We start from the raw sequence: 26506 nt of genomic DNA, 5'->3' as shown, positions 1-26506 counted from the left end.
GCCACCTTTCTCCATATCCGGTCTTCCTCCATCATCCCTCTGCTGTGGGAAAGGCCCCCTTTGTTATATGCTATTAAACTACTGTATTCACTCTTAAAGACTTCCTCTTGGGACACCTGGGAAACTCATTACTTTTGTTCACTTCTCTTATGACACTCATCACAATGGGCTATGGTTGTTTTGACATGGGGATGCTCCTCTTTAGGAGGCAATTTTTATTCATCATCATCTCTCCTGGGTCCAGCTAGCCCGGTGCCTGCCTGCTACACTCATGTTTCCTGCCTGTTAGATGTCATTCTAAGCAAACCAAAAGGGCCTTTATTTTTGTGTGATCATTTTAACAACACATCTCGGTTATCCTTCAACACTTCAGAGGCTGTTTTAGAAAATGATAAGTGGTATTTTTTTTCTTTTTTGCCTAAAGCCTATCGACTTGCAGACCTTCACTCTTCCCTGCTAGTGATGTGAGGGAAGTAGCATGTTTAAGAAGCCACAGAATTTGGGATTTTTCTGTTATCATTTTAGATCTAGGATAAGTTTTTATATTTTATATGACTCACTCTTTATAATCAAGTCTTCATTGTCTTGGCAAAGTCAGAAAATGTTAAAATACTAAGTCATTAAATAAAAAAAAACAACACCTTGATTTTCTAGATAAGCTTCTGCCTGAAGCCCACTGTTAAAATTGGGTTGTCGAAAAAGTCATGTCGCATTTTTGCAACGAAAAACAGAAAAAATACGTCATGACTTTTCCAACAACCCAATATATCATTTTGGTTTTTGTGTCTGATACCATCCAAACATAAGGATATAAACTTTGAGTTCTAAAATGTGACTGAAGACAACAGGACCTTTAAGATTTCACTTTAAGATCACACTGACATTATACAGGGACTGAAGTAGACAAAGGAAAAGATAGAAATTTGGCACTTAGGTATTTCGTAGGGGGAAAAAACCCCAAAGAAACCGGCAACAGCAGCTAAAACTTACATAGTGCTTACTAAGAGCCCGCACTTTTCACCTTAACCCTATGAGGTAGATTCTGTTATCATCTTTATTTTATAGATGAGGAAATGGGCAGAGAGGTTACGTAATTTGCTTAGGTCACATAAGAAATAAGTGGAAGAGCTGGGGTTCAAATAAAGGCAGTCTAGCTGTAGGTACCACGGTCACAATCGTACTGTACTATATACACTACCCAGGCGAGAGACTAAGGTGCTTTCTTAAACAAATCCCCTGTTCACATGGTATGCATATGGATCAGCTTGAAAAATTACGGCGTGTACACCATCTGGCTGGAACCTTTATTATCTCAAAAATAGGCATCCTATGTAATGTGAAGTGCTTAGAATACTTATTTCTGGATTACTGTAATAAATGCTTATCAAGAACAACAATCATCTCAATAATCATACACTCTTATTTCATTCATTAGGAACTTCCAAAAATAACTCTTCTGTTATCAAAAAGTTTACAAATGTCACAAGAGAGTTAAGTAATGGTCTATGCATGAGAGAAGGAAAATTCTGCTAGAGGACACTCTAATGAAGCACTCTGCCCATTACATTTTTGATTAATATAGTTCATGAAGAATGACTAGCTTTGCTTTCCTTTTCTCTAGTGCTTAGTCTGAGAGGGAATGCAAGAAACCAAGTCTTACGAGAAAAACTGCTTTCCTAATCACAAGTTTAAGTCACAAACAGCCTTTTCTAATAAAAGCTTCAAAGCTTGATGAGAAAGGTGAGTGTGTATTCCATTAAACATTTCAATAAATGTGCAAAAAAATTCAGCAATTATGAACATATTGTTTGTATACTTGAAAATACAACAATTTTCAGGCTTTGCATATTTCACCCTGAGAAGATATTTTAAGGATATTTTGTTCTAGAAGATTCAAAAGTAAAACTTACACATATATTATATACATAAGGAATTCTCCGTATGATTAAAATTCTGGACTGTCAGAACAATGGCAAACAAATGAGAAGCCAAACATGATCACATGTATGTTATAAAGAGAGCATTAAAAGGAACAGCAGGAAAATGCATCACCTATGTCTTTGTTTTATGTTCTTTTGATAAGTTCAGCTGACGAATGTTAAAAATAATGCCTTGTTTGTTTCCAAACAGCCTGAGCCCTCTCACTGGCTCACCACCAACTACACAAGTCCTAAGTTCTAAGTGGTCACAGAAAGCTCGTAGGTGACCATTTACTTCCCTCTGGCCCCTTTACCAAACCTCTACATCACTCATGACATTACTTGTCAATATCCTGCATTCCAAAATACATGCAGGTAAATACAAGTTTGCTAATTTTTACTTAACCAAATAAATTTAAAAATAAATAAAACACTTAAATTCTAACAACACAAACCTCAGTTTTCACCTTCATTAGAATATTTTAGAATACTCAAACATGAGAATTGGACATGTGTACTTATTTGGAAGAGAACTACTGAATTTATTCTCCAGAAGAAAAGCAGACTTGAGCATCACATTACTGGAACATTTGAAACATGATGATAAGTTCTTATCTTCTAAACTTCAACAAAAGCTGCTTGAACAAACTATTTAATGAATACCTGTCCCTATCAAACAAGCAAGATATCTGATGCACTAATGAAGTCAGAGGCTGAGTCACTTCACTTCTTTCTGTTGCCTCCGGTTGCTAGAATAGTGGCAACTCGCATAAATATATTTAATGTATCCATGTAGATTCCCAGCATCCTAGAAAAGAAAATAATTCCCATTAAATATGATGTAATTCTAATAACAATGATAAAAGCTATTTCTTAATCTAGAAAAAAAGAAAAGCAATGCCAATTATTTGTCCTAGGTATATAAGATGGACATTTTTTAAAAAAAGATGACAACAAGGAAGTCTGAGACTAGAAAATAGCCAAGGTTAATCTTTTAACGTTAAAGGGCGGTTTAAAAATCATTATTCTATCCTTAACACTCTTAGTATCTTGTGGAAAAAAAAATGGGTGATAGACAATGAAAGAATCAAAACGAAAGCAAAGAAACACCTTTACAAAAATGTGTCAGACTCAAGTCTGGCATTTTAAAGTATAATATACCCCCTTAACATCCCACCCCCCCTTCACCCAAATAGAGAAACTGTTAAATCTGTAAGCATTATAAGCAGCATTTTAAAAAATCATTACATTTTTAGTTTTAAAAAAAGAGAAATAAATTACTTTGAAAAATGTGATAATACCATGAAACTCAAGAAAATTGTTTAAATAAAATACCCTACTTCGGTGGAGAGGCCAAGAAAAGGAAAAGGCATTATTATATTAAAACACTTAATATCAGTTAAATTTGAATATCTCCAAAATGAAAATTTCAAACTGAGGTGTTTTCCAATTTTTAATAAAATAGGTTTTGCTATTAAACATTTCAAGTCAATTATGTACTTTCCAACAAATAATACTTGACTAATACATCTTCTCTTCAGTTCTAAAGTTTGTTAAATATAAAATTAATTGACCAACAAGAGCACCATAAGGCTAATTAACAAAAATAGGTAAAATCCTCTGAATTAACTGAATAAATACCTAAATATTACACTTAGTTCCAATGCAATCAAACTTCTGTGGATGCATAGCTTATTAGAGAGAGAGAACAGACCAAACAGCGACAGAAATAAAATAGAACTTGCTAAGGCCACTGTTGCGGGTTGAATTCACAGATGTGATGTTCAAGTCCTAACCCTTAGTCATCTGTGAAGGTGACCTTGTTTGGGGACAGGGTCTTTGCAGATGTAATGAAGATGTGAGTTATGATGGAGTCACTCTGGAGTAGGGTGGGCCTTAATCTAATCTGACTCCTGTCCTCATAAGAAGGAAGGGACAGAGACAGACACAGGAGAAGCCATGTGAAGACTGTGGTGGAGACTGGTGATTATGGACAAGCGAGGACTTCTGGCTGTAACAAAAAGCTAGGCGAGAGGCACGGGACAGATGTGCTCTCTGAAGGTACCAACCCTGATGACACCTTGATTTCAGACTTCTGGCCTCCAGAACTGCGAGGGAATAAATTTTTGTTGTTTTAAACCACCCAGTTTGTGTAATTTGTTACGACAGCCCCAGGAAACAAATACAGCCATAAAACAAAATAGAATAAAATAACTCAACTGTCTTCACATGACAGGGAAAGTCATCAAAGACTACTTACGAATTGATGGGATCATATTTGTGAACTCCATACACTGGTACTATTTCTGCACGCTTGATTACTTTCTGCGTATCATACAGAAGGAACATGCTGAAAAGAGCTAATCCACCATAAATTGCCACTGAGTACAGAGTGGCACCAGCCACAGTGGTAGGCGGAAGAAACATAGATCCTGAAACCAAAATGGGGAAAAAAAGTTTGTTTTTTTAAAAAGGACTGTTCTGTAACTAGATTTATATTTAATATAACTTAAACAAATGTTCTTTGGTATACTGCACAGGTAGAAAATGTCTGAGTATAAGCACTGTCTAATTTTATGTACATTCAGCTCAAAATCCATGATACTCATTCCTTCAAAGGGTCACTGGCCCACATTATAGGAAGGTTCTTGCATCAGAGCAATTTTCATGTTCTCCATCCAGACCAGCTCTGCCACTTTAGATGTTATTTGGTAAAAACAATAATAATGGTTTACTATGATACCAAATAAGGAAATCCAGTCAAATTATCATAGATATTTTAAACAACTTTTAAAAATGACTAAATATATAGCCTCCGGTAGAATACCTGAGTATGTAAGACGACTTGGGGACATCATAAACCAAGAATCAAGTGTCAAAGCACAGGGGCTTACCCACTGAGGATACAAAGACGAGGCCAAGGCCCACGCCCAGGGGTGCTCCCATGTTCAGAAACTTCTCACTGGGCGCACACATGGCCACAGTGGAGAGGCCTCCCACGATGCCTGCTGTGTACCACGCAGCTCTGATGAGAAGAGGGCCCCCTAATATTGTCAGAGGAGCCACCACCGCACCCATTACACCTGGAGGGAGAATAAGTGGACACTTAGTATTTACTAAATAACCAATGGGAAAATGCCACTTCTAACTAACATGCCACTTGAACATAGACTTTATCGTTAAACAGTGTTAGAGAAAGTCTTTCCATTATTTAGGTAGTACTATCCCCCAAATCCTACAACCAAAACTTGTGGCTATCCAAATTCTAAATCATAACAGTAACATTATTCCTAGTCATACAGTCACAACTCACAGGTACAAACACTAATCTAGATTTTTAGTAACTTTGTCAAATTCTGTGTAGTTCATTATTTGGATCTGAATCTCATACTAGTCTTTATAACAATATTCATATATGTAAGAATTGAGATAAAATGACTTAAAATGAATAACTCAAAATCAAACCTACTGCTGCCAAGAGGAGACAAAGTAAAAAGAGAGAATGAGTATATGAAGCTAATCTAAAAATACAGAAACTTCAAGGACAGACACTGTTGTTACCTTGCATGATAACGGAATGTTATCACAGCTTGTAAAAAAGAATGTCAGATATTTATAAACATCTTCATAAAAATTATCAATATAGTTAAGCAAAGGTAAATAGAACTCAACTAAAAAAATAAATCTTAGGTACTGCATTACTTCAGTAGTGAGTAGAACAAATTACCTTTTTTTTTTAAACATTAGTTTATTAACAAATAAGCACAGAGCTATCTTCATACTGAAATTTCAATACTAGTGTTTCTTTTGTAAGGATAATGTTTTCTAGATCAAATCATGAGGTAATTGTATTTCATGGTGGTAAATAATTAAAAAAAAATTTTGCTCTAGGAAAGATATGGGATAAAAACTCGTCTGTATGATATTTCTATTAGGATTTCCATCAATTTTGCAATTGACAGCAAAATTTTTAGCAAAACTTTTAATGAGATTATTCAGAGACTTTTCAATAATACTTGCTGATAAAAATCTTAAATGGTAATAGATGTTTGCTGCTTACAGACAAATCAACTACAAAACAATGCTAACTCAGCATTATTATTGTGACTGAAAACTGGTATTCAACAAAGTGGTACAGCCACTATAGAGAACAAGTACTGAGGTTCTTCAAAAAATTACAGCTAGAACTGCCATATGATCCAGCAACCCCACTTCTGGGCTTGTAGCAAAGGAATTGAAATCAGGATCCTCACTGTTCATTGCAGCATTACTCACAATAGCCAAGACATGAAAGCAACCAAAGTGTCTGTCAATGGATGAACGGATAAAGAAAAGGTGGTACATTTATATAATGGAATATTATTCAGCCATAAAACGAATGAAACCTTACTATTTTTGACAACATGGATGGACTCTGAAGGCATTATTATGCTAAGTGAAATAAGTCAGACAGAGAAAGACAAATACCATATGATTTCACTTATATGTGGAAGCTAAAAAGGTGAAACAGAGTAGAGTGGTGGTTCCCAGGAGTTGGGTTGGGGGGGATGGTGAGCAACTAGTCAAAGGGTATAAACTTCCAGTTATAAGACTAACAAGTTTGGGGATTTAATGTACAGCATAGTAACATTAAAATAAAAAACAAACGAAGACCAGCTTTCAATAGTCACTGGGCAGACAAAACCAGGTTAGTCATACAAATAAAGCTTAATTTAACCTATTTTCCAAGACTAGCTTAGCCTGGGTCACTTTTTGCTTATGCCTCTGGAAATCATAAGGAGAACCTGATCTGTTTCCCAAGGCTGATATGAGGTAACCACAGGAAATTCTAATATTATAGCCAGTCTCTTTAATGAACAGTCACTGCTTTCTCACTATGTAAGCTGCTTTATAACAATATACTCCTGGGCGTCATTCCATATTTTTGGTTGAGCGCTCCTGGTTTGCAAACTGTCATTTTGGTGTTTGCACAATAAACTTTTACTAATTACTGTTTCAGTAATTCATTGGTTTTTAGTTCAGTTATTTCTGAACTTTTTACAGCTAATAACACTGTATCACATGCTTTCATATTGCTAAGGGAGTACAGTACATCTTAAATGTCCTCACCAAAAAAATAAATGGTAAATATGGAACGGAGGTATTAGCTAATGCTGTGGTGGTCATCATTTTGCAATACGTAAGGGTATCAAATTAACATGCTGTATACCTTAAACTCACACAATGTTAGGTGTCAATTACATCTCAATAAAGCTGTGGGATAACAATTAGAATAGTTTTTCAATGAGCATTTCAGTAATTCTGGCAAAGTATCACTTAGTCCTGACCGAGACCACAGCTGTGTCTACACACTGGCGCTAAATATCTGGATATAAAATGAGAATGGAATGTATCTGGATGTTACCACTAGGTCAAAAGCCAGCTCTGATGTCCCTTTAATGCTGGAAGTGGTTGCCTTTGGGTCATTCAAACCCCATCATGCCAGTGAATAAAGAAATGGACAGTGTGGGTCTTGAAGAAATAAGTTTGGTGTGTTAGTCTTGATTTTGGCGCTTCCTGGTGTGTGACCTCATCCACCCTCAGCATCCTCATCTATGAAATGAACATGCTAATGTCTGCACAGCTTCTGAAGATGTGAAGAATAAAGCAAATTTTGAACAACAGAAGAAAGAAAGAATAAACTGGCCTTCATATGGTGCAAGAACAGGTTGATACAGTAGGCATAAGGCTATCTTTACAAAGCCCTCCTTGCAAGGTTAGTCCTTCACTGATATCTGAGAACTTGGCACTTAAACCACTCTCTGATAGGGTTACACTATTTGTGCAAACGTTGTGAATTATGCTGAAGGCCTGCTTTCCTTCTGGGAGTCTGGCTTTTGATACTTGCTAGGAGGGTGCCTACGTGATCGACACTGAGTCTCTAAAGGGCTTCCCTGGGCAGAAACATTGCACGTTACTGTACTTTTCACATTTTTGGTGTGTCTCCTCACAGGAAGGAGAGAGCACTGGGAGACTACGTTTCTCCAGACTCCACACTCTGCCTGCATCTTTTCTCCTCGCTGTTCGTGTCATGCATCCTTTCATTGTAACAAATCTTAGCTCTGAATACAACTGTATGCTGAGTCCTGTGACTCCTTCTAACAAATCAAACCCTGAATGAATGGGTGGTCTTGGGGACCCCTCAGCATACATAAAATAACCTGATTCAAGTTATTTGTATGTTACAATAATATAAGATTAAAAGGGGTTTTCTAAACAAACCAGGTAGAAAGGCTTACTTATTCTAAGATCAAATTAAAACTACATAGCTATTTTAATTCAGTTCATTAAGTGAATAAGTATCTACTATTTATTAGAGATAAAAAGACACTGAATCTGTTTTCTCAAGGAACTCAGTGTCTAATGGGAAACTGGTGCAGAACTCTCTTCACTGGTCAAAACAGCACAATACAGAGATTTAGAAACATAAATGTAAATGTTAAAATTTAGATGTTGAGGAATTTTGTTTCAATGAAAGGATACATACTTAACAGATGCACATACTATATTTTGAATAATTTTTTTCTTAAAAGCAGGTTATTGGTACTGGAAGATAACAGACCACCTCCCTCTCATCCTCAAAGGTTTTGTCCTATAAAACTCCATGGAGATTATCTACAGTTGAATAAGCTAAAAACCTTATGGAAGAGAGACTTCAAAGCCAAGGTTGGGAAGTCATGCCGACTCACTCACATTTACCAAAATTAAGACAGCACATGAAGAATATAAGTGACATATTTCACACCACAAATTTGTTAATATTGAGTGCCAAAAACCTAATTTCCATTTACTAATCAGTTTAAAACATTTCAGAGTCTGTATGCCTGGAAGCTTCAGGGAAATACTTATAAAATTTGTCTTGCCTTGTGGTAGAGAACATGCATTTAAGAAGCATTTTTGCTTCTGGGTCTGGTTAGTTCTTTATTCAACCCAGAGACAGAATATCCTGGAGTACCTGAAGTGGAAAACACTTTGTCTAAACTTTATAATATTTGCCTTAAGGGAACTATCACAACATATACCTAAAAGGGTGTTAACCCTGTCCTGCAATACCAGGTTTGAGAAGCCTTTGCCCCGCCCATGGTCACTTTGGGCCAAGAACTCTCTTACTACTGACCCAGCTAAGCGTATCAAACACAAGTGTGCATTTCCAAAGATCCTTTTTTCCTCCCAAAGATATTTTTCACTGCTTTTTCCCAATGCTCCACTGCAAAAATCTTCTATTCTTTCATGTGTCTTACTTCTTCCTTCTCTTCACCCTGCTTTTTATTTTTTTAAAGATACACAACAAAAACAATTCTCAAGTGATGTTTATCAGATTTTAAATCCTCCTGGCATTACACAAAACATATAAAAGGAAATCTCTACATATACTAGTTGTCACAGGAGGCAGGTGTAATATTGAGGATGTCCATGGTCTTAGTATCAGAATCATTAACTTTTCGTAGTAGAGGTCTGGTAATAGTACAACCAGTAATAAGTGCAGGAAACTATTTTCTAAACATGAGGCTTAATTAAATTATGTACAAAGCATTAATGGTTGTAAAGAGCCACCAAAAAGACAGTATTTAAGACCGCTTAATAACAAGTGAAAATCAGAACATACCAGAATGTAGTAACCAAGCAAGGTGCTTTGGACCTGGGCTCTGGTCATATGGTATTGATTGTACCAGCATTCCAGCTCCAATCATGGCTGCAAAGGTTGCACCAATTGCCTGAAAGACACATATTACTAAGAAAAATCGATTCTTATACAACAACAAAGTAGAAACCAACAAGTTTTAAGTTCAGTTAGTCCCTCTAATAAACCATGTTTACAAAACTGAAGAAGAATAAACTGAGCCCTGTATTTTTCTAGCACCTTAAGGGCCTTGGGTTTATTTCAGTTTGGTCAAGTTAGCATGAGTGCCCCCTACTGCCATATACAAAGTAGTGCAGACAGCTTTAAGTGAATGAGTTGCACTTTGATAACATCTTTTATAAATTTTATTTTTGTTAGACAGAGGTTTAACAAAACCCCTTTAAGAATCCCACACTAATTATTTTTAGTTATATTGATTTTAGCAGCACAAGTAATATTTTAAAAACTTAAGTCATGATATACCAATTCAAATACCGGGGGTGTCAAAAAAATGTATACACATGACTTGTCATCATCTTTTGTTATAGGCATATATTAAGTATTACAATTTTAATACAGTTTTTTCCTTTCTTAAAACATGTATATATATTTTTTGGCACCCCAGGTATACAGCACACTGCCTTGAACTCTGTATTTACAAAAATGAAAACCTGAAAAATAGAAGCACGTGGCAAAGATGAGAAGTAAGATTCGACGTTTCTACCCTTCTAGTTTTCTGGCTACCTTGGTCCTCTTCCCTCCTCTTGGCCTGTTTTAGATTTCCATGGTTACATTTAAATATTCCTTGTGTATAACAAGAAAGAAATGCATGTAACGGAAGACAATAATGAATCTTCTGGATTTTTAAAGCCAAGACTGCAAACTTGCAGCCTCTGGACAGAAGCAGGCAGCAGGTCTTTTGTTTTGGCCAACTACTCAAAAAACAATCGAAGTGAATGCTCTAAATCGGGATGGCTTTTCTCTAGATGCCAATAATCCCCCTTTGACATAGCAGCCCTGCCTCACTCACCTGCACTGTCTGACACACAGGCACCTGAACGTGCAACCTCTGATGTAAAGGACAGGTAAACAGAACATCTGTTTTTGCTGAGAATGGGAAAGCCTTCACTCATATTGATACAGAAAGCACACTGGATTCTGCTCTACCATTTTCCAAGGAAGAAACAGTTACTAAAAACTAATTCATACATCTCTATGCAAAACATTTTCAGGATAGTTATCATAATTCTGTTTTTTCTTTTAAGGTACTTCATGATTCAGTTCCATTTTTTGCCTCTTACTTTTCCATAATCCACGCTCCAGCTACATTGAATGGGTAGGGCTGCAAACATGCCCCAGGTTCATGCCTCTTTAATTCTGTTTGTTGTGCCTATCTCCTTCCTGTTTGACTTATTCAAGGATTACCTCCTAATCTGCGAAGTTTTTCTGGTAGGACCCCAGGCTGCCACGAGAGGCATCAGATGCCTCTTCTCTGTTCCAAAAGCACCTGGCACAACCGATGGCATTATCTGTGAGTGTCTGCACCCCTCCAAAGGCCACATCTTCATCTCTGTAGCATCTGTCTGGCTTTCCAAACTGTTTTACTTAAGTCCTCACAAAGGGTGAGAATGAGCTTATGTTCACGGGGGGTTGAGAATATGGCCCAAGCACAAAACTTCTTTGAAGTCTCATTTTAGAGACTAAACTCTTTTGCATTTTTTTAGGAGATATTAAAGCAATGAGATGGGTCAGAACTCCTAACACACAAAACCAACCACTGCTGAAATGTAAGGAAGGAGAGACAAAATTCACTGCTTCTTCCTATTATTTAGTTATCCCATTCTTTTTTTTTTTGATCTATGTTTTTTCGTGTATTTTTTATTTTAATTAGTTTCAGGTGTACAACACAGTGCAATAGTTATACTTTTTACTCCTCAAACTGACAACCACCCTTCCCCAATCTGCCTCCCGTCTCCCTCCCCCATATCATACGTATCTGTTACCATTCCATTGACTCCACTCCCACACTATACTCCACGTCCCGTGACTATACATATATTCAATTATAGTTGACTTTTGCATATTTTAATCTTCCTCAATACATCATGTTTGCTTTATTACAAAAAAGAGCTATTTTAAATTATTTACCTCTGATTAAAACTGACATTGGGTGAGAATGCACCATGCTTATTCTGTGCCTTCAAGAACACGTAAGTTAGGCAATTCATGACACCATCTGAGAAGCAATATCCTAAGAATACAGGACTGTTCGAACAGCAAAGTTCGAACTATAAATGGTTCTCCTTTTGAAATGTACAGTATGCTGAAAGTATTACAGATTTGCAAGTTACAGGGATTTGGGTTGCATATGAGAGAATCAGTTTGCCAAGGGAAATCTGTACTTGTTACATAAACTCTCCCATTTTCCCTCCCCGTCCAGCCTCACTCATTGCTCTTTCATCCCTCATTTCAGATCCTGCAAAGGCACAGCTAGTACATCCGCTTGTCTCTTCTACCTTAGCTTTACCTACTCAAATGCACACTAGGATTTTGTTGTTCCAGTGGCCTCTCACTGCTTACTTAGGCATTCTCCTCAGCTTGGCAAACATTCCCTAATTTCTTCTTTACACTCCATACCTCAAGTACTTGCACTTCACCCTAATGGGGTTGTAAAGCACTTTTATTGACTACCTTCTTTGCTCAAGCTGTTTTGCAAACTTGGACTACCCTTGTCCTCTCCTAAAATAAAAAATGCTAGGCTTCAATGGCCCTGATAAAATAAATGTCTCCTTCATGGAACTTCCCTATTAGCCCAAGACAAAAACAGTGATTCAACTGACTTTACACATTCTACTTCTTATTGTATTTCCTTTAACACTTACTCCAGTTCATTTTTTCAACCAGATAGTAGGAAAAAAGACACCACATTTGAAATCATTTTCTGGTATGTAGCAAAACAACAAATGCTCAAGAAAAATTCATTGAATACATAACCTTATACAGGGTCAAGAAAATTCAGAATAACTGCAGCACTATTTTACTTTTACTAGTATAGAACAATTGGGTTTTTGTGACAGGTATTTTCCACTGACCTCTACAATGGTTTTGGGTCTGCCTTATTTTTTATTAAACTGCTATAATAAAGGCTGTTCGATATCTGCTGCTAGGTAAGTAGGACGTGCCTATAAGTTTGGTTTCAAGCCCTCTGCTGCTATAAAATACATGTTCAACAAAAAAGAGCTGACTTACCTCAGAATGTGCTTCCTACTTTGCCTCAGCTGCACTTGTTCAATGTAGTAAGGTATTCTTTCCACTTAACACACCTCCCCCAATACATGTTGTCTGCTCTTTTGATATGTAGTGGAAAAGGAAAAACAAAAACAAGCTGACTTACCACCCAAGAGCCTCTCATCATGAAGTTCATGAGAACAGGAGTTCTGCTCACTGCCAGGGCAGACAAAGCTGTTAAACCAATACTTCCTGCTAAGTACATATAGGTAGAATGAATTCTATCCTTCACATACTGAGGCCAAATTCTGTAAAAAACAGAACATGGATAATTTGTGAGATTATAGATATGAATTTTGGTTGAATCATTTACCAGCTAGGAGGCGTTGGCTGCTCTAAATCTTATTCACCTCATTTATCATGGAAATAATGAAGCATATGTTGGCTTTACTGTAAAAAGTAAATAGAAAACACATAAGCACTTGGCTCATATACAAAGCAACACATTTCCTCCTTGCTTGAACATGTATAACCTTGGAAAAAGTTTTTATTTAGGTTTGAATAAATACATATCAGGGAAACAAGAGATTCTATTTTTCATGTATATTTCTACATAGTTAGAAGATTAGACATAAAACATTGCAAAAGTGGCAAAAGGTAAAGATGACAAGAAAACTGGAAACTTTAAGGCTAGAACTGTTTGGGAACAATTTACTTACATAGCCTTTTCAATAGCTCCAATCTCATTAGACATTCCCAAGCCATAGTAGCACAATGCTCCAAGACCAACAGCAGCCCCTCCAGCGATAAACCATCTTCCCATCTGATCAACTATAGAACACAGGAAGAAACGCAGGTTAATACTGTCATGTCTTGACTAAAAATGCTGGTGGTAAGCCCTTTCCAATGTTTAAATGAGGGAAATAAAACCATATACTGTACTTCTTTGTGACAGCCATAATTAGTAGATATGAGGACACAGAAATGGTCTCAAGATTAGGAGTCTAGTAAAAAAAAAAACAACACTGCAGAAATATAGGTGTAATACTCAGTACAAAAAAGATCAGACTTGATTAACCTTTAATCTCACTCCAACAAAACTTGAGGGGGCAGTGTGTCTGTATATGTGGGGAGACTTCAGCGATATGTTTTATGGATAAGAGTCTGGGGTATGTTCTCATGACACTTAGAAAGTAAAGATGAGAAAGAAATGTTAATAGTCATTATCACACTGTGTCTAAAGTGCTATTAGCAAAGATGGTCCTTTAAATGGAGTCAAGAAAAAAGGAACCAAAGAAAAATGTTTACGCAGCAGAATCAAAGGAGATGGTGCTCTTATTTTAGAGTACAGAGAAAGGAACAAGTTCATCAATTCTAACTGGATTAAAGTATTCATAAAGACCATCTTATTTCCTTTCAGTCTGAATTTGTTCACTAAGAATGTTACTTTTCTGTCACTGTATGAGTCATACAATTTGGTTTCTAAGGCCAACCTATTTATTGATCAGGAATGCCCTGAGAAATACCAATTAGGGCTCTCTCCCACTCTAATGTATTGACATTTGCTAGGTTAAGGAGCAGTAGTGTTCTTTGACTGGATTTGGGTAGATTAATAATCTAGTTTCTGAACTTGCAAAGCTGAAATCCAAACTGTGAACCAAATTGACTTCATTAAAGTATTGCTTCCTGAGAGGTCCTATGGGGCAGGTAGTTAAGAAGACCCTTCCTGAACAGCTAGGCTTTTATTAATGCCTGTTTCGGTGATACACTCTTGACCTGAAACATATACAAATAGTATATGCTTGAATGAAGAGTCTATGCTACTTCAAATGGATTTCCTTAACAGATACCTTTTAAATTATGCCGTATTAACTACCATATTTCCCCATGTATAAGACGCACCCTTTTCTGAAAAATTTGGGGTCTAAAAACTGGGTGCGTCTTATACAGTGGTTGTAGATTTTTTTTTTTACTGGTATTTCCCACTTTTTTCTGCGCTTGTTTTTGCACTCATACAACCACTGTATAAGATGCACCCAGTTTTTAGACCCCAAATTTTTCGAAAAAGGGTGAATCTTATACATGGGGAAATACGATAACAATCCTTAAAAAAACATAATGGTGCAAGTAAAATTTTTCTCTGGAAGAACTATGACTGGGAACCACTGAACCCAGTTTGAAGTACCAATCTTTTGTGCGTCACTAGACCCCTGAAAAGGATGAAAATGGTTGCCTTTCTTCCCATAAAATACACATATACATAAGTTTGCATATTTTTAGGAAGTTGTTCATAGACCTTGTTTAAAAACTAAAGACTGGCACCTACTTTTAAGTATTTTTTCCATTGATGGTTCCAATGCTGCCTCCTTGAGTTCTTGGCCAGTTTTCCCACGCCGGATCCCAATTCTTGTCTTGGTGGCATATTCCTGACATATATGAAAACAAAGACACACACCACCCACACCAAAACAGAATGTTAACAATAAAATGAAATGAAGGATCTCGTTACACTAGAAAACTCTATGTATAATATGGTACTTTCTATGTATGTAACTGCATTATGAAAGTATGTTAGCCAATCTAAAAAATTAAATGGAGACCCTATTTGTGCTCTCTGTTTAAAGTGACTCACTAACTCATGACAACTTAACTTCTTAGGTTAAGTTTCAGAATAATTGCTTATTTCATAAACTACAGATTTTATTTATATCTCTAGAATTATGTGTCAAACACTAACTTTTTAAAAACATGCATTCAGTATTGGCTACATTTTTTCATCCGAGAAATGGGCTCAAGAAAGGTATATTTCCTTAACACAAAGCCAAAGGGAGGGATGGCTACTACCTGTTTTAGTTCCCTTTCAACAGTGGGACAGTTAATTTAAGAGGAAAAATGTTGTCTCCTCTAGAATCTGTGCATTTCCTTATCTAACTCACATTTCAAAATTTATACTTTTACTTTGAAAGCTAGAGGGGAAATCTATTAAAGGAAATGAGTTTCTCTCACCTGACAAATTTTATTTAGCCATTCTCTAAACAACAGCTGAAATGACAATATTTAGTAATGTCTTAACAAGCTATTTGGCCAGCTGGTAATATTCCTAGGTACTTAAGCTTTTGATTATAGGCTCCATGATCTCTATGCTACGCCATATAGCTCTTAAGCCTTCAAATTACTTGAAGCGAGAAACTCCAAGAGCTGTAAGTAAAGGGACAGTTATAGTTCTTTTTCTTTTTCATATGATAAGAATAGACCAGAATGATACAAAATTAATGGGGAGAAAGCTGATTTGTGACATCATTAGGGCTAATTGTTTCAGTAAATGACTAATGGTAGAGAGCTTCATACTATCAAAAAAAAAAAAAATGGTCCTGGGGCACAAAGAGAGAGACAGACAATATAAAAACATTCAGATTATCTTTACCCTGCTGGGTGTTAAGAGCCATTGATTCTTTGTGATGGAATTCTTCACAACAGGAGAGGCCTTGGTGAAAGTTGGGTGGAAAGCCCTGGAAGGCAGTGTCCTGAGACACACAAGTCTTGCGGCCAGCATGGTGGTGTTACACCAGGTTTACCAAGCAGATCTAAAAGGCTAGAGACAGAGACAAAAAAAATAACCCATTAACCAATTAGTAAAGGACATAGGAGGTCCAAACACAAGAAGAAACCAATTATATTTTAGCAGAAAAGATGGAAGTGATATTTTAAAATGTTAATGATGAATCCTCTGCTTGTCCCTTGTTAATTCAAGAAATCCATTCCACAAAACCCAGTTTGAGATGGATCATCAAATTAGAATTAAATCCCAGTTTGAATAGTAACAAAATGTTTGACTCTGTAACAAGTTATGTGGCTAATACAGAGTGGATGTTAGTATTTTAAGAGAACTTACAGATTGCTTTTATAAATGTGGTTTTGACTTAAGATTTATCCCAGTATTTAATGGGAAAATTTAAAAAGAACACTCTATAGTACAAACTTTTGAGCAGAGGAAAAATGTCATCCAAGGAAGAGATGAATAATTCTTCAAGGTCATGCTGCATTGCAAGACCATAAGACATCAAAGGAAACCAAACATTATTAAATTTCTGCCAAACAAATATTATTTCCCTTCAGAACGATATAAAAATATTCAAATTATTGAAACCACCTGAGATGCATCTTAAAATGTAGATTCCTGGGTCTTACTCTGGTCCTAATGATTCAAACTCTAGGAATAGAACACAGGTATATGTATTTTAACTAGCGCCACCAAAGGCAAGAATCATTGCTGGAAATACCTATCTCTGTGTACTTCCAGCTCAGTCACCAGCTCTATGTACACCGGGTGTACGTAACTGGGCATGTCCTTTGGGAAAATACCGAGTTCTNGCATCAATAGGGCAGGTTTGCATAAGAGCCCACCTGGTCTCCTGCTCCAAACTTTCTCAAACCAGATCTTCATCCCATCCTGATCCATCCAATGTGGACAATCACTCCTCGAGGAATGTCTTCTTTTGGCATTGTTTTGTGTTTGAAAATCAGCATAGGAGGCAGCTTGGTTCCATTGGCACAACAAGCTAGAACAACTGTATAATGGCTCTTTTCATGTCCACTTGTTTTCACAGTTACAGTTTTCACTCCCTTCTTATCAACAGTTCTGTTACTTGGGACATCAAATTGAAGAGGGACTTCGTCCATATTTGCAATTGTCCCAACTCAAACTGATGTGTCTTCTGACATTGAATGACAAAACAATGCAATTCAAGGACCTTTTTCTCATAGCTTTCAGGCATCTTTTGGGCAAGTCTGGTGCATGTACACATGCTTAGTCCATTCTGTATCATGAACCTGAAGTATCAATTGTGTCCTCCTTTGAAATCAGTAACTTCTTTTTCATCAACAATTCTTGCCTCATGCTGAACCATCTTTGTGGACACAGGAATTCCAATTGCCCTTTGCTCTTCAATCCATGTCTTCAATTCCCTCTCTAAATCTGGCCATTTTACTGACTTGCCTCTCATGGTTTTCTTCTGCTGTGGCGTTTTCAGTAGGGTTTCTTCTTCCTATAGCCAGTCTTGGAATGCTTTTGGAAGAGGACCAAACTTACAACAGCATGATTTCCATTCACTTTTGCAAACTGGATCACTTTTAACTTGAATTCAGCACTGTACGAAAATCTTTTCTGAGCCATTTCTGGGCAGAACGTGGCAAAACGTAACCTACCGTAATATACCATTAACAAGTGCAAAACTGAGCGCAAAGACAACAAGCATGAAAAAGCAGGAANAAGTTACCTGGTCGCATTGTTGGGAACATCTGCTTAGTGCAGGGTGAGGAGAGGTTTCATTGACTGAGAAGCCAGTTAGGAATTTATTGCAATTGTTCAAGCAAAAGGTGAAGAAGGCTGGAGTCAAGACAGTAGAGAGACATAGAGGGGCTTTATGACAGAGATATATGACTGAGAAAGAATTTACAGGATTTAGTGACTGGTTTAATGTAGCTGATAAGGATGAGGGAAGCACCCAGGATAATCCCTCTGTTCTGAATTGAGTGAAATTGGGTGGATGATTACACCATTAATTTAGAGATAGGATATAGAAAGAGGTATAGATGAGGAAGAAGTAGATAAATAAAACTCAGTATGATGTGTTAAATTGTCAGCTCTCTGCTTCTAAGGCCTTGGTGCATAGGACAGGTAACAGAAAAAGGCATGGATCATGAATCCTAATTCTGTATATGCACCACAATTTTTATAAGGCTGCTGATTGGTTCCTTATCCTCTACCTGCTGGCTAAGTGAAAAGTGCTGGGTTATAGAAGAGAAAGTGCCAAGGACTAAAGAGAAAGTATTTCATTTCTTTTGTCAATGTAAAAATGTCCCAACCTGTAGAAAATTTTTATGAGTTTATTTGAGCCAACTGACAATTGCTGGGAAGCAAGGTCTCAAATACTCTGGAGAATAGTTTCTTTTATGCATTTTAAATTAAGGAGGGAACCTAAGGAAGGTTACATGAAGGTGGGAGAAAGCAAGGCAGGGATTGGATTACAGAATAGTTAACAAGAGTATGTGCTCTCTTGAGGGTGTTTACCCTATTTCAAAGGTGCATTAACCTAGATGCACAAAAATAATTAACAGGGCTTGCTTAATGCAAAGATAAACCTTTCACTAAAAAAATCATATGCCTGGTGTGTAACTACCCACCATGACCAGCCCAGCTGGGAATTTATGATCAGATCACCCTGTAAGGTTATTTTCTATAGAATCCTTTTTTTAATTTGTTTTGGTCCACACTTTTTAGTTAAAATAAATGTTCCCCCTACCCCCCCACCACCAGCCCACAACATTTTTCCATCAGATGTGGTATGGGTGAAAAAGAGTTGAAAAGGGAGTTTTTGAGGTCTTTATCCTCTGCCCTCTCCAGTGGGGTCTTATGTGCCCACTGTGTCTCCCAACAAAAGGAAGGTGCTCCTCCATGAAATATTGGTGATATTTCTGAATTTAGGGGACCAGTGGTAGCTGTTTCTCATATGATGTTCGTTAAGTGGCAGTAAACAAATCAGATGGGGAGAAGAGAAGATCTTTCCTGTCTTGTTTTCTCTTGGATTTAAAGTACACCATGTCAGAAATTCCTAGAATTCCCAAGGCCTGGATAAACCAAGACTGTAGCTGTAAGCATCTGGCAGCTTGTTTGCATCCTTCAAGACATGTACAGTAGTGAAGGGAACACCAGAAGTATGCATGGGCAAGATGCCCAGATGAGCACCAATAGACGGTGGAGTGTGCTACACGACTGNCACCTAGAATAATTTAAATCACTTGTTTGGATTTAACCAGGGAAGGGCTGTCCTAGGTGAGTGTGTTGGGGCAGGTGAAAGAGGCAAACAAATTAAGAGCTTTCAAGGAAGAGATTATAATGATGAAACACAGGAGGTAGGCTGGGTCAAGATGGATGTGAGGATGAAAGAAGCTAAAAAATCTGGCGTAATAATGGGTTGGACATTTTTGCATTTGTATAATTGAAAGAGTTGGTGATTTCAATGAAATGAGGTTGTAGTACAAAACCCCCAAAACACTGGATATTTGAAATTCAGATTTTAGAGGAACTGTGGTTATTGGTAATGGCAAGGTCATGAGTATGACCATGGGATAGGAGACTGAGGTATAGTAGAAGAAAAGATGATTACATGTGACAAAGAGCTGAGAGGTCTAGGTGTTGGTTGGCTCTCCCAATGGATGCTGATGCACTGAAGATGGTGACAGGTCTAGGGGTAGAAGGGCAGGTGAGTGTGGTAAGTACAGTAACAGACTCCTAAAAATGCCATGCTCTAATTCCTGGCACCTGTGACTATGTTACCTTACTTGGCAAAAGGAACTTTGCATTTATGATTAAGTCAAGGATCTTCAGATGGGAATTTATTCTGAACTCTGGGTGCAAGGGGCAATTTAGTCACAAGGGTCCTTTTAAGAGGGAGGCAATAGATCTGAGTCAGAGAAGGAGATGTGACAATGGTGACAGAGGTTGGAGTAATGTGGGGACATGGGCCAATGAATGTGGGCTGCTCTAGAAGCTAGAAAAGGCACAGAAACAGATTCTCCCTCTCTAGAAGGTAGTGCTTCCAGAAGGAATGCAGCTCTGCTAAAACAATTTCAGACTCCAGCACAGTAAGATAACACATTCATGTTGTTTTAAGCCAGTAAGTGTGTGGTAATTTTCTTATAGCAGCAAAAGCAAACTAATACAGCAGACATTAAAGTCATTAATGAATTAGGGAGAGTGATGGCAGTGGGTAGGGGGTGGGATGATAAATGAGAGAGCTAAGGAGGTGAGGCTTGGTGCATACATTTAAATGTTGCTGAGGTTTTAGAAAGAAGACGGCATCTTATAGGTGCTATATCATGAGTTCCAGGAGTGATGATGGAAGGTTTGGGAAGGGTGGGAAATAGGATCAGATTAGGGTGGGTTCAGTTCATTATAGGGAGGATCTGGGGAGCTTGGGTATTTGGTGGCATCTGAATAAACAAGGGAGTGAGGAGAGAGTCCTGAAAGTTTCTTATTTCCAGATAGTTTCATCAATGTTTTTCAACACATATTTATTCAACCCCTACTTTGAGAGGGGTCTGTTATGGACATGAATGCTTTGGTGACCCATTGGCAAGTTAGTGCATCCTCCTGGAGACAGCTCTCCTGAGTATCAGCAATTTGAGTTGCTCGAAAGCTTCCTCTCTCTGTTCTGGGGGCAAAGTGGTTTGAAAGATGGGTTGAGGGGGATGAGAAGAAAAGGATGTAGATGGGAGTAATGTTTTACTTGAAATATAAAGCTTGAGACTTCCACCTTCTCTGGTGACTTGATGGGCTGGTGAAAAGACAAGCCACCTAAAATGGAAGAAGAATCAGGCTGACATCAGATTTCTCATCCACAACATTAGATGCTGGATGCTCGTGGAACAATGCCTTCAAAGCTCTGAGGAAATAAAACTGAGGACCTAGAACTTTATACCATGTAAGAATGCAAACCAAGTGTGAGTGAGGGCAGGACTTTGTGCTGGGATAGATCCCTAACCGTTCCCCTGCTCCGCTCCTATTGCAAGGGATTGGCTCTGTAGGCTGCCTTGCTCAGGCTTCTGGTTTATTGGCTCCTGGTTGGTTTCAAGCAGTGAGAGTGCAGGAGGAATGAGGAAACCAGGGCATAATTCCTCCCAGCTCCTCCTGCCCTCCTATCCCTCTGGTGGAATCTGACCTTTGCTGTGTGTTTTCTGTTGTTCCAGTTTCTCCTGGGTGACCTGGCCCCAGGGCTGGAATCTGCTAACACCACCGCTTGCTTTGTCCCTCCAGCCTAAGGATGGTTATGAATATCCACGTCTGTAACATGTGGGTTGCTTTTCTCCTTGTTTGGTTTCTCAGTTCTTCCATTATTTATGTAGCTAATTTTCTCCATTAAATTTCCTGTGTTTAAATGCTTACAGTGGTTTCACTTTTCCTTTTGGGAATCTGAGTGATACAGCAAGATAAGGGATTTTCAGAAATGCAAGGGGTCAGAAAGCTTATCTCTGGCATAATCCTTTTTAGGGAGTTTTATGATGACATACTCTAGAAAAGCAAGGGAGAAATTTAAAAAAGAGGCTAGATACACAGTCCAAGAGGGCAGGAGGGAGCAATAGATCCAATTTTAAAGGGGGGTGAAGGAAAGTCCAGGGTAAGAGCTATGCCACAAGCCTGGAGCACAAACACTGCAGCTTGAAACAGGAGTACAGAAGGCTGCAAAAAAAGCAACTGACCCCTTTTCCCCCCAAAATAATCCATGTAAGATCACAAACTGTTGTGTTCCAAATTTAAAGCAAAATAAAATATGCAATGATTTTTAAATACAATTGATAGAATGTAAGTGAACCCATTTCACCTTGAGGCAAGGATCATTGTTTTCTCCATGGCCCAGGCATAGTGACATTTGTGGTGCAAAAAAAACAATAGGTTTATACTTGGCCTTGCAGTAAAAAATATTTAGAGTCATATGAATGTAAATGCTGTTTATTGGATATTTAACTCTTAAAGTCAACCTAACTACAAAGAATGGAAGGCTTGATTGTGGCTGCAGCAGAGAATATAAATGTTAACAACCTTGCTGCTGCTGTAAAAGTGTACATGTGGCTGTAGAAGGTCAAAAAAGAACAGCTGAAGGGAGATGAGGCCTTGATATTCTCATTTTGCAAAGNCTACTACCATGTGAGGACACAGCTGTCTATGAACCAGAAACTGGTCTTCACCAGACACCCTATCTGCTTGCAGCTTGATCTTGTACTTCACAGTCTCCAGAACTGTGAGAAATAAATGCTTGTTGCTTAAGCTAAAACAAACAGAAGGGTCATTTATAATGAAGTTGGGAGGCCAGAACAGGGAGCTCTGATGCCATATGTGAACCATGGAGCCCAAGAAGAACTCTTTGTTTATACTAGCTCTCCCAACTTCCTCTTCTCTTAAAAGAGTTTGCTCCGATTTGTTTCTCTTGACTTGTGCGTGGTTTGCCATTAGACTGCATGTCCCGAATTGCAATTCTTCATTTCCAAATAAATCCAGTTTTGCTGGAGAAGTATCTGGCTGTCTATTTGTTTAAGGTCAACAAACTCCAAGGTGACTGATGGTGTTAAATCCTAAATCTGACTGACAAATTGTCAAATTGTCCTGAACTTGCCAGAATGGAATAAATGAACTTATCTGCTTTAGGCTGATTGGGGTCTCAAAAACAATATTGATGCCAGAAAAGAGAAAAATGTAGTTCATTTTTGTACTCATTTTACTGGAAAATGTTCAATGTATCCCCCTCACAGAGATGAAACCAGATGCTATATGTGGGTCAAAGGGCAAGTTCATTAATGAGATAGTATCTGTGGAGGGGCAGAACTTTGGAGGAATTTTGAGAATAATCTCATGCTTCTTGGTCAGGTTGCAAAGAGGAAACTAAGGCTAAGAAATGATAATGATTTAAGAAAACCTAACAAGGTAATGGTAGGTCTGGGTCTAGAACATGCACTCTCATAAACCAAAGCTTGAAGGGTGAAAAAAATTCTCTCTCTCTCTCTATCTATATTTTTTTCCAAAAGATTTTTTACTAAAAATATAGCTAAAAATATAAATATATTTAATATAAATATAAATATAAATAATATATATGAGTTTCAGGGGTACACCATAGTTGTTCAACATTTATATATCTAAAGAAGTGTTCACCATGATAAATCCAGCAACCATCTGACACCATACCACACTATCACAATATTATTGACTATGTTGCCCATGCTGTACATTACATCCCCATGACTTAATTGTCTTATACTTGGAAATTTGGACCAGTTATTACCTTTCACCTTTCCCCCACCCACACTTTTAATTTTTCAATTATTGTTGAAATTCAATATTACCGTATTTCCCCATGTATAAGATGCACCTTAATTTTGGGGCCTGAAATTTGAAAAAAAAAANGCACAACTCTAAAACAACCCTGCCTCAGGCAACCCCTTGTCGGTCCGCCAGCGCGGATGCTTCAGCACCTCAGCAGCGAGGGAGAGCCCCAGCCCACCCACTCCCGGCCCCGCAGTCGCCGCCCTCATGCCCAGGGTCACCCGTAGGACGACGATTCTCAAGCGCCGCCAGGCTGTGACGCAGTAAGCTGCGCCGCTACCTCCAGCCCTCCCCAGAGGCAGCCAGCGGCCCCGCGGGGCCCGCATGAAGAGTACGGTGAACCTCGGGTGCCTGTCAGCCCAGGGGAGCAGTACCTCAGTCCCCGGTCACCTCAACCGCGCAGCTGCCCTTCCGGGCGAGCGAAACACAGAGCGCAGACCTTGGCCGCACACCCGACTCTTACTGTCTGTGTGAGCTCAGTTCCGCCCGTTCGCTCCGTTATGTCACATCCGGAGAGGCGCAAACACTATGGGCAGCCAATCATGAGCAGATCTCTGACAGAAGGGCGGGCACAGTAGGGGAGAGGGGTTCCGGGATGGGGGCGGGGCCAGTGGAGGATTGTTGGGGGCGTTGCAGTCAACGTCCATTGTGGGTGTGGGCAGAGAAGGCATTAGGCCATCTTAGCTATGGGTAGCCGAGCTCGTCTTCCGTTTAGTCTTATTTCACTCGCAGCAGTTAAAAATTATTTAAAAATGGAAAGAGAATCGTGTGAAAATTAAAAATTCTTCTGTTGCCCTGTTCCTTTACTCTTGTCGCCTTTTTGTGCCTTTTCAACAATGTGTTCCGAGATAGTGTGCTAACTGGCAGTTTCAGACAGGAGCTAACCTGCTTCTTGGGTCTAATGCCAAAGGTTAGCTTCTGTAAAGGATGTAAGACACGAGGTAAGAGAGAGACGTGGCAGGATTTTAGGGAGTGTTTTCATTGGTCTATGACTTACCCATGACACATTTTCAAGCTTCAGTGTATACTTGTATAATAGGGCTGATGGGACAGAATTTGTCTCTTACCCAGTGTTGTTCTGAGGACTGACTATTCAGATGTTTTCGTTGCACATAATTTGTAGAGTGAGAAGCCATTTCTCTGTTATGTGAGGGAGGTTTTTGTTTTTGTTTTCTTTCACTCTTTTACGCAATACATATTTACTGAGGCTCACTTTACACCAATCACTGTCCTATAGGGATATAGAGTAATCCTCCCCACTCCACCCATCTGTGGTTTTGCTTTCCACAATTTGTTACATGTGGTCAACCTTGGATCTGAATATATTAAATAGAAAATTCCAGAAATAATTCATAAGTTTCAAATTGCACACTGATCTGAGTAGCGTGAAGAAATCTTGCATCGTCCTGCCCAGGACATGAATCATCCCTTAAATCCCATGTATCTGTTACTGACCCTTCTGGGTCAGGGACCCAAACCAAGGTCCCTCTTCCCAGTGCCTACCATTTGTGCCAATTGAAGGAGACTGAGTTCAGTAAAGCAGAGCGTAAACTTTATCCTTTGATCAAGGAATGGAGAAGAGAGAGTTCAGGCTTTTACAGCACCTTCTCCCTGACTGGGAGGAGACTTCTGTATTTATAGGCTGTGGCCTGGAGTGATTAAATTCTCTTAGGTGTGCATAGTTACTCTTCTGATGCACTCAGCCCTTTTGCACATGATGCCCCACTACCATCTTATTTTTTTGCACTCCACACCTTGATCTTGGCAGTCGGGAATTCTTTTCAATTCCTGTAAGCAAGCATAGCTCATGACATAGTTTAGGTATTAAGAAATGTTAGGTTCTTTTGGATGATAGCCCAGTGACATGTCTATGGTGTCTTGGTTATCAGAATGGTTATCAGATATTTTGAGAGAAAGAGACCATATTCACATAATTTTATTACACTATATTATTATAATTGTTCTATTTTATTAATTATTGTTGTTAATCTCTTACTGTGTCTAATTTATAAATGAAATTATCATTGGTATGTATGTGTAGAAAAAGATGCTGTATGTATAAGGTTTGGTACTATCAGGCACCCACTCAGGGTCTTGTAACATATTCCCAAAGGATAAGTGTGAATGGCTGTAAACAAATGAATAGAACACAGGTAGTACCATTGTCTTGGCAAAACAAAATCCTTGTTCTTATGGTGTTACTTTCTGGTCAATACAAAAATAGACAAAATGCTTGGTGGGGATAAATATGAAGAAAAACAAAGCTGTGTAAAACCCTAGAAGGGTGCTATTTTAGATAAGGTGATTAACCTATAAAACAAGAACTTTATCTTCTAAGCTATTGTTAATTGTGATTTATGATAATCCTCTAACCTTGTAAATCTTGACAAACATAAAGGTTTTGCATTTTATGTGGGTAATCAAATAATTTGGCAGCACTCAGTTCTTATTTCTTTACTCTGAAATTGGCAGGAAAACACTATAGAGAAATCTGTCATTTAAGATAGTGAACAGATCCAGCATGATCAATTTATCTTACTTTAGGTCTTCACCCAATTTGGTTAGCTAGCAAATAGGTTCTCTGTTTAGCTCCCTCAGTGATATTGTTTTTCCCCTAGAGAGCCTGTAATTTTCAGCAAAGATAAGGGATTCACAACACAGTACCCAAATAAACAAAATACCTTTTTAAGCCCATGTGATTTGTTTCAAGATTCTTGTTAACTAAAGCTTATTCTCTTCTTAAGGGAAGAAAAAATTTTGATTTCATATTATCTTTTCTAAGTATGGGGCTTGTATTGTTGTTTTCACAAATATCAAAAAAAA

At 38.1% G+C, this 26506-nt stretch overlaps 1 protein-coding gene across 1 annotated transcript; it reads right to left on the bottom strand.

Moving 5' to 3' along the window:
• Positions 1 to 1285: 1285 nt before the first annotated feature.
• GHITM (growth hormone inducible transmembrane protein) lies at positions 1286 to 24178 on the bottom strand. The gene is made up of 9 exons (XM_019626461.1): positions 24058 to 24178; positions 16232 to 16399; positions 15134 to 15233; positions 13527 to 13638; positions 12974 to 13115; positions 9565 to 9673; positions 4814 to 5002; positions 4180 to 4351; positions 1286 to 2727 (listed from the first exon to the last, which is right to left on the bottom strand). The coding sequence occupies exons 2-9, from the start codon at positions 16358 to 16360 to the stop codon at positions 2643 to 2645; spliced, it is 1038 nt and encodes a 345-aa protein (XP_019482006.1). The 5' UTR covers positions 16361 to 16399; positions 24058 to 24178; the 3' UTR covers positions 1286 to 2642.
• Positions 24179 to 26506: the final 2328 nt, after the last annotated feature.

This window comes from Hipposideros armiger, unplaced genomic scaffold, assembly GCF_001890085.2.
Source record: "Hipposideros armiger isolate ML-2016 unplaced genomic scaffold, ASM189008v1 scaffold_678, whole genome shotgun sequence".
NCBI classification, from domain to species: Eukaryota; Metazoa; Chordata; class Mammalia; order Chiroptera; family Hipposideridae; genus Hipposideros; species Hipposideros armiger.
Note: the sequence above shows the minus strand (reverse complement) of the source record. Positions and strands in the feature narration are given on the sequence as shown.

Bases quoted from the DNA above. Each gene is read 5' to 3' on its own strand.
- GHITM (XM_019626461.1), bottom strand. From the start codon at position 16,360: ATGCTGGCCGCAAGACTTGTGTGTCTCAGGACACTGCCTTCCAGGGCT. The intron at 13,639-15,133 runs GTAGGTGCCAGT...TGTGTTCTATAG, and splicing joins AATGGAAAAAATACTTAAAA to TTGATCAGATGGGAAGATGG. The intron at 2,728-4,179 runs GTAAGTAGTCTT...TTTCTTTTCTAG, and splicing joins AAATATGATCCCATCAATTC to GATGCTGGGAATCTACATGG.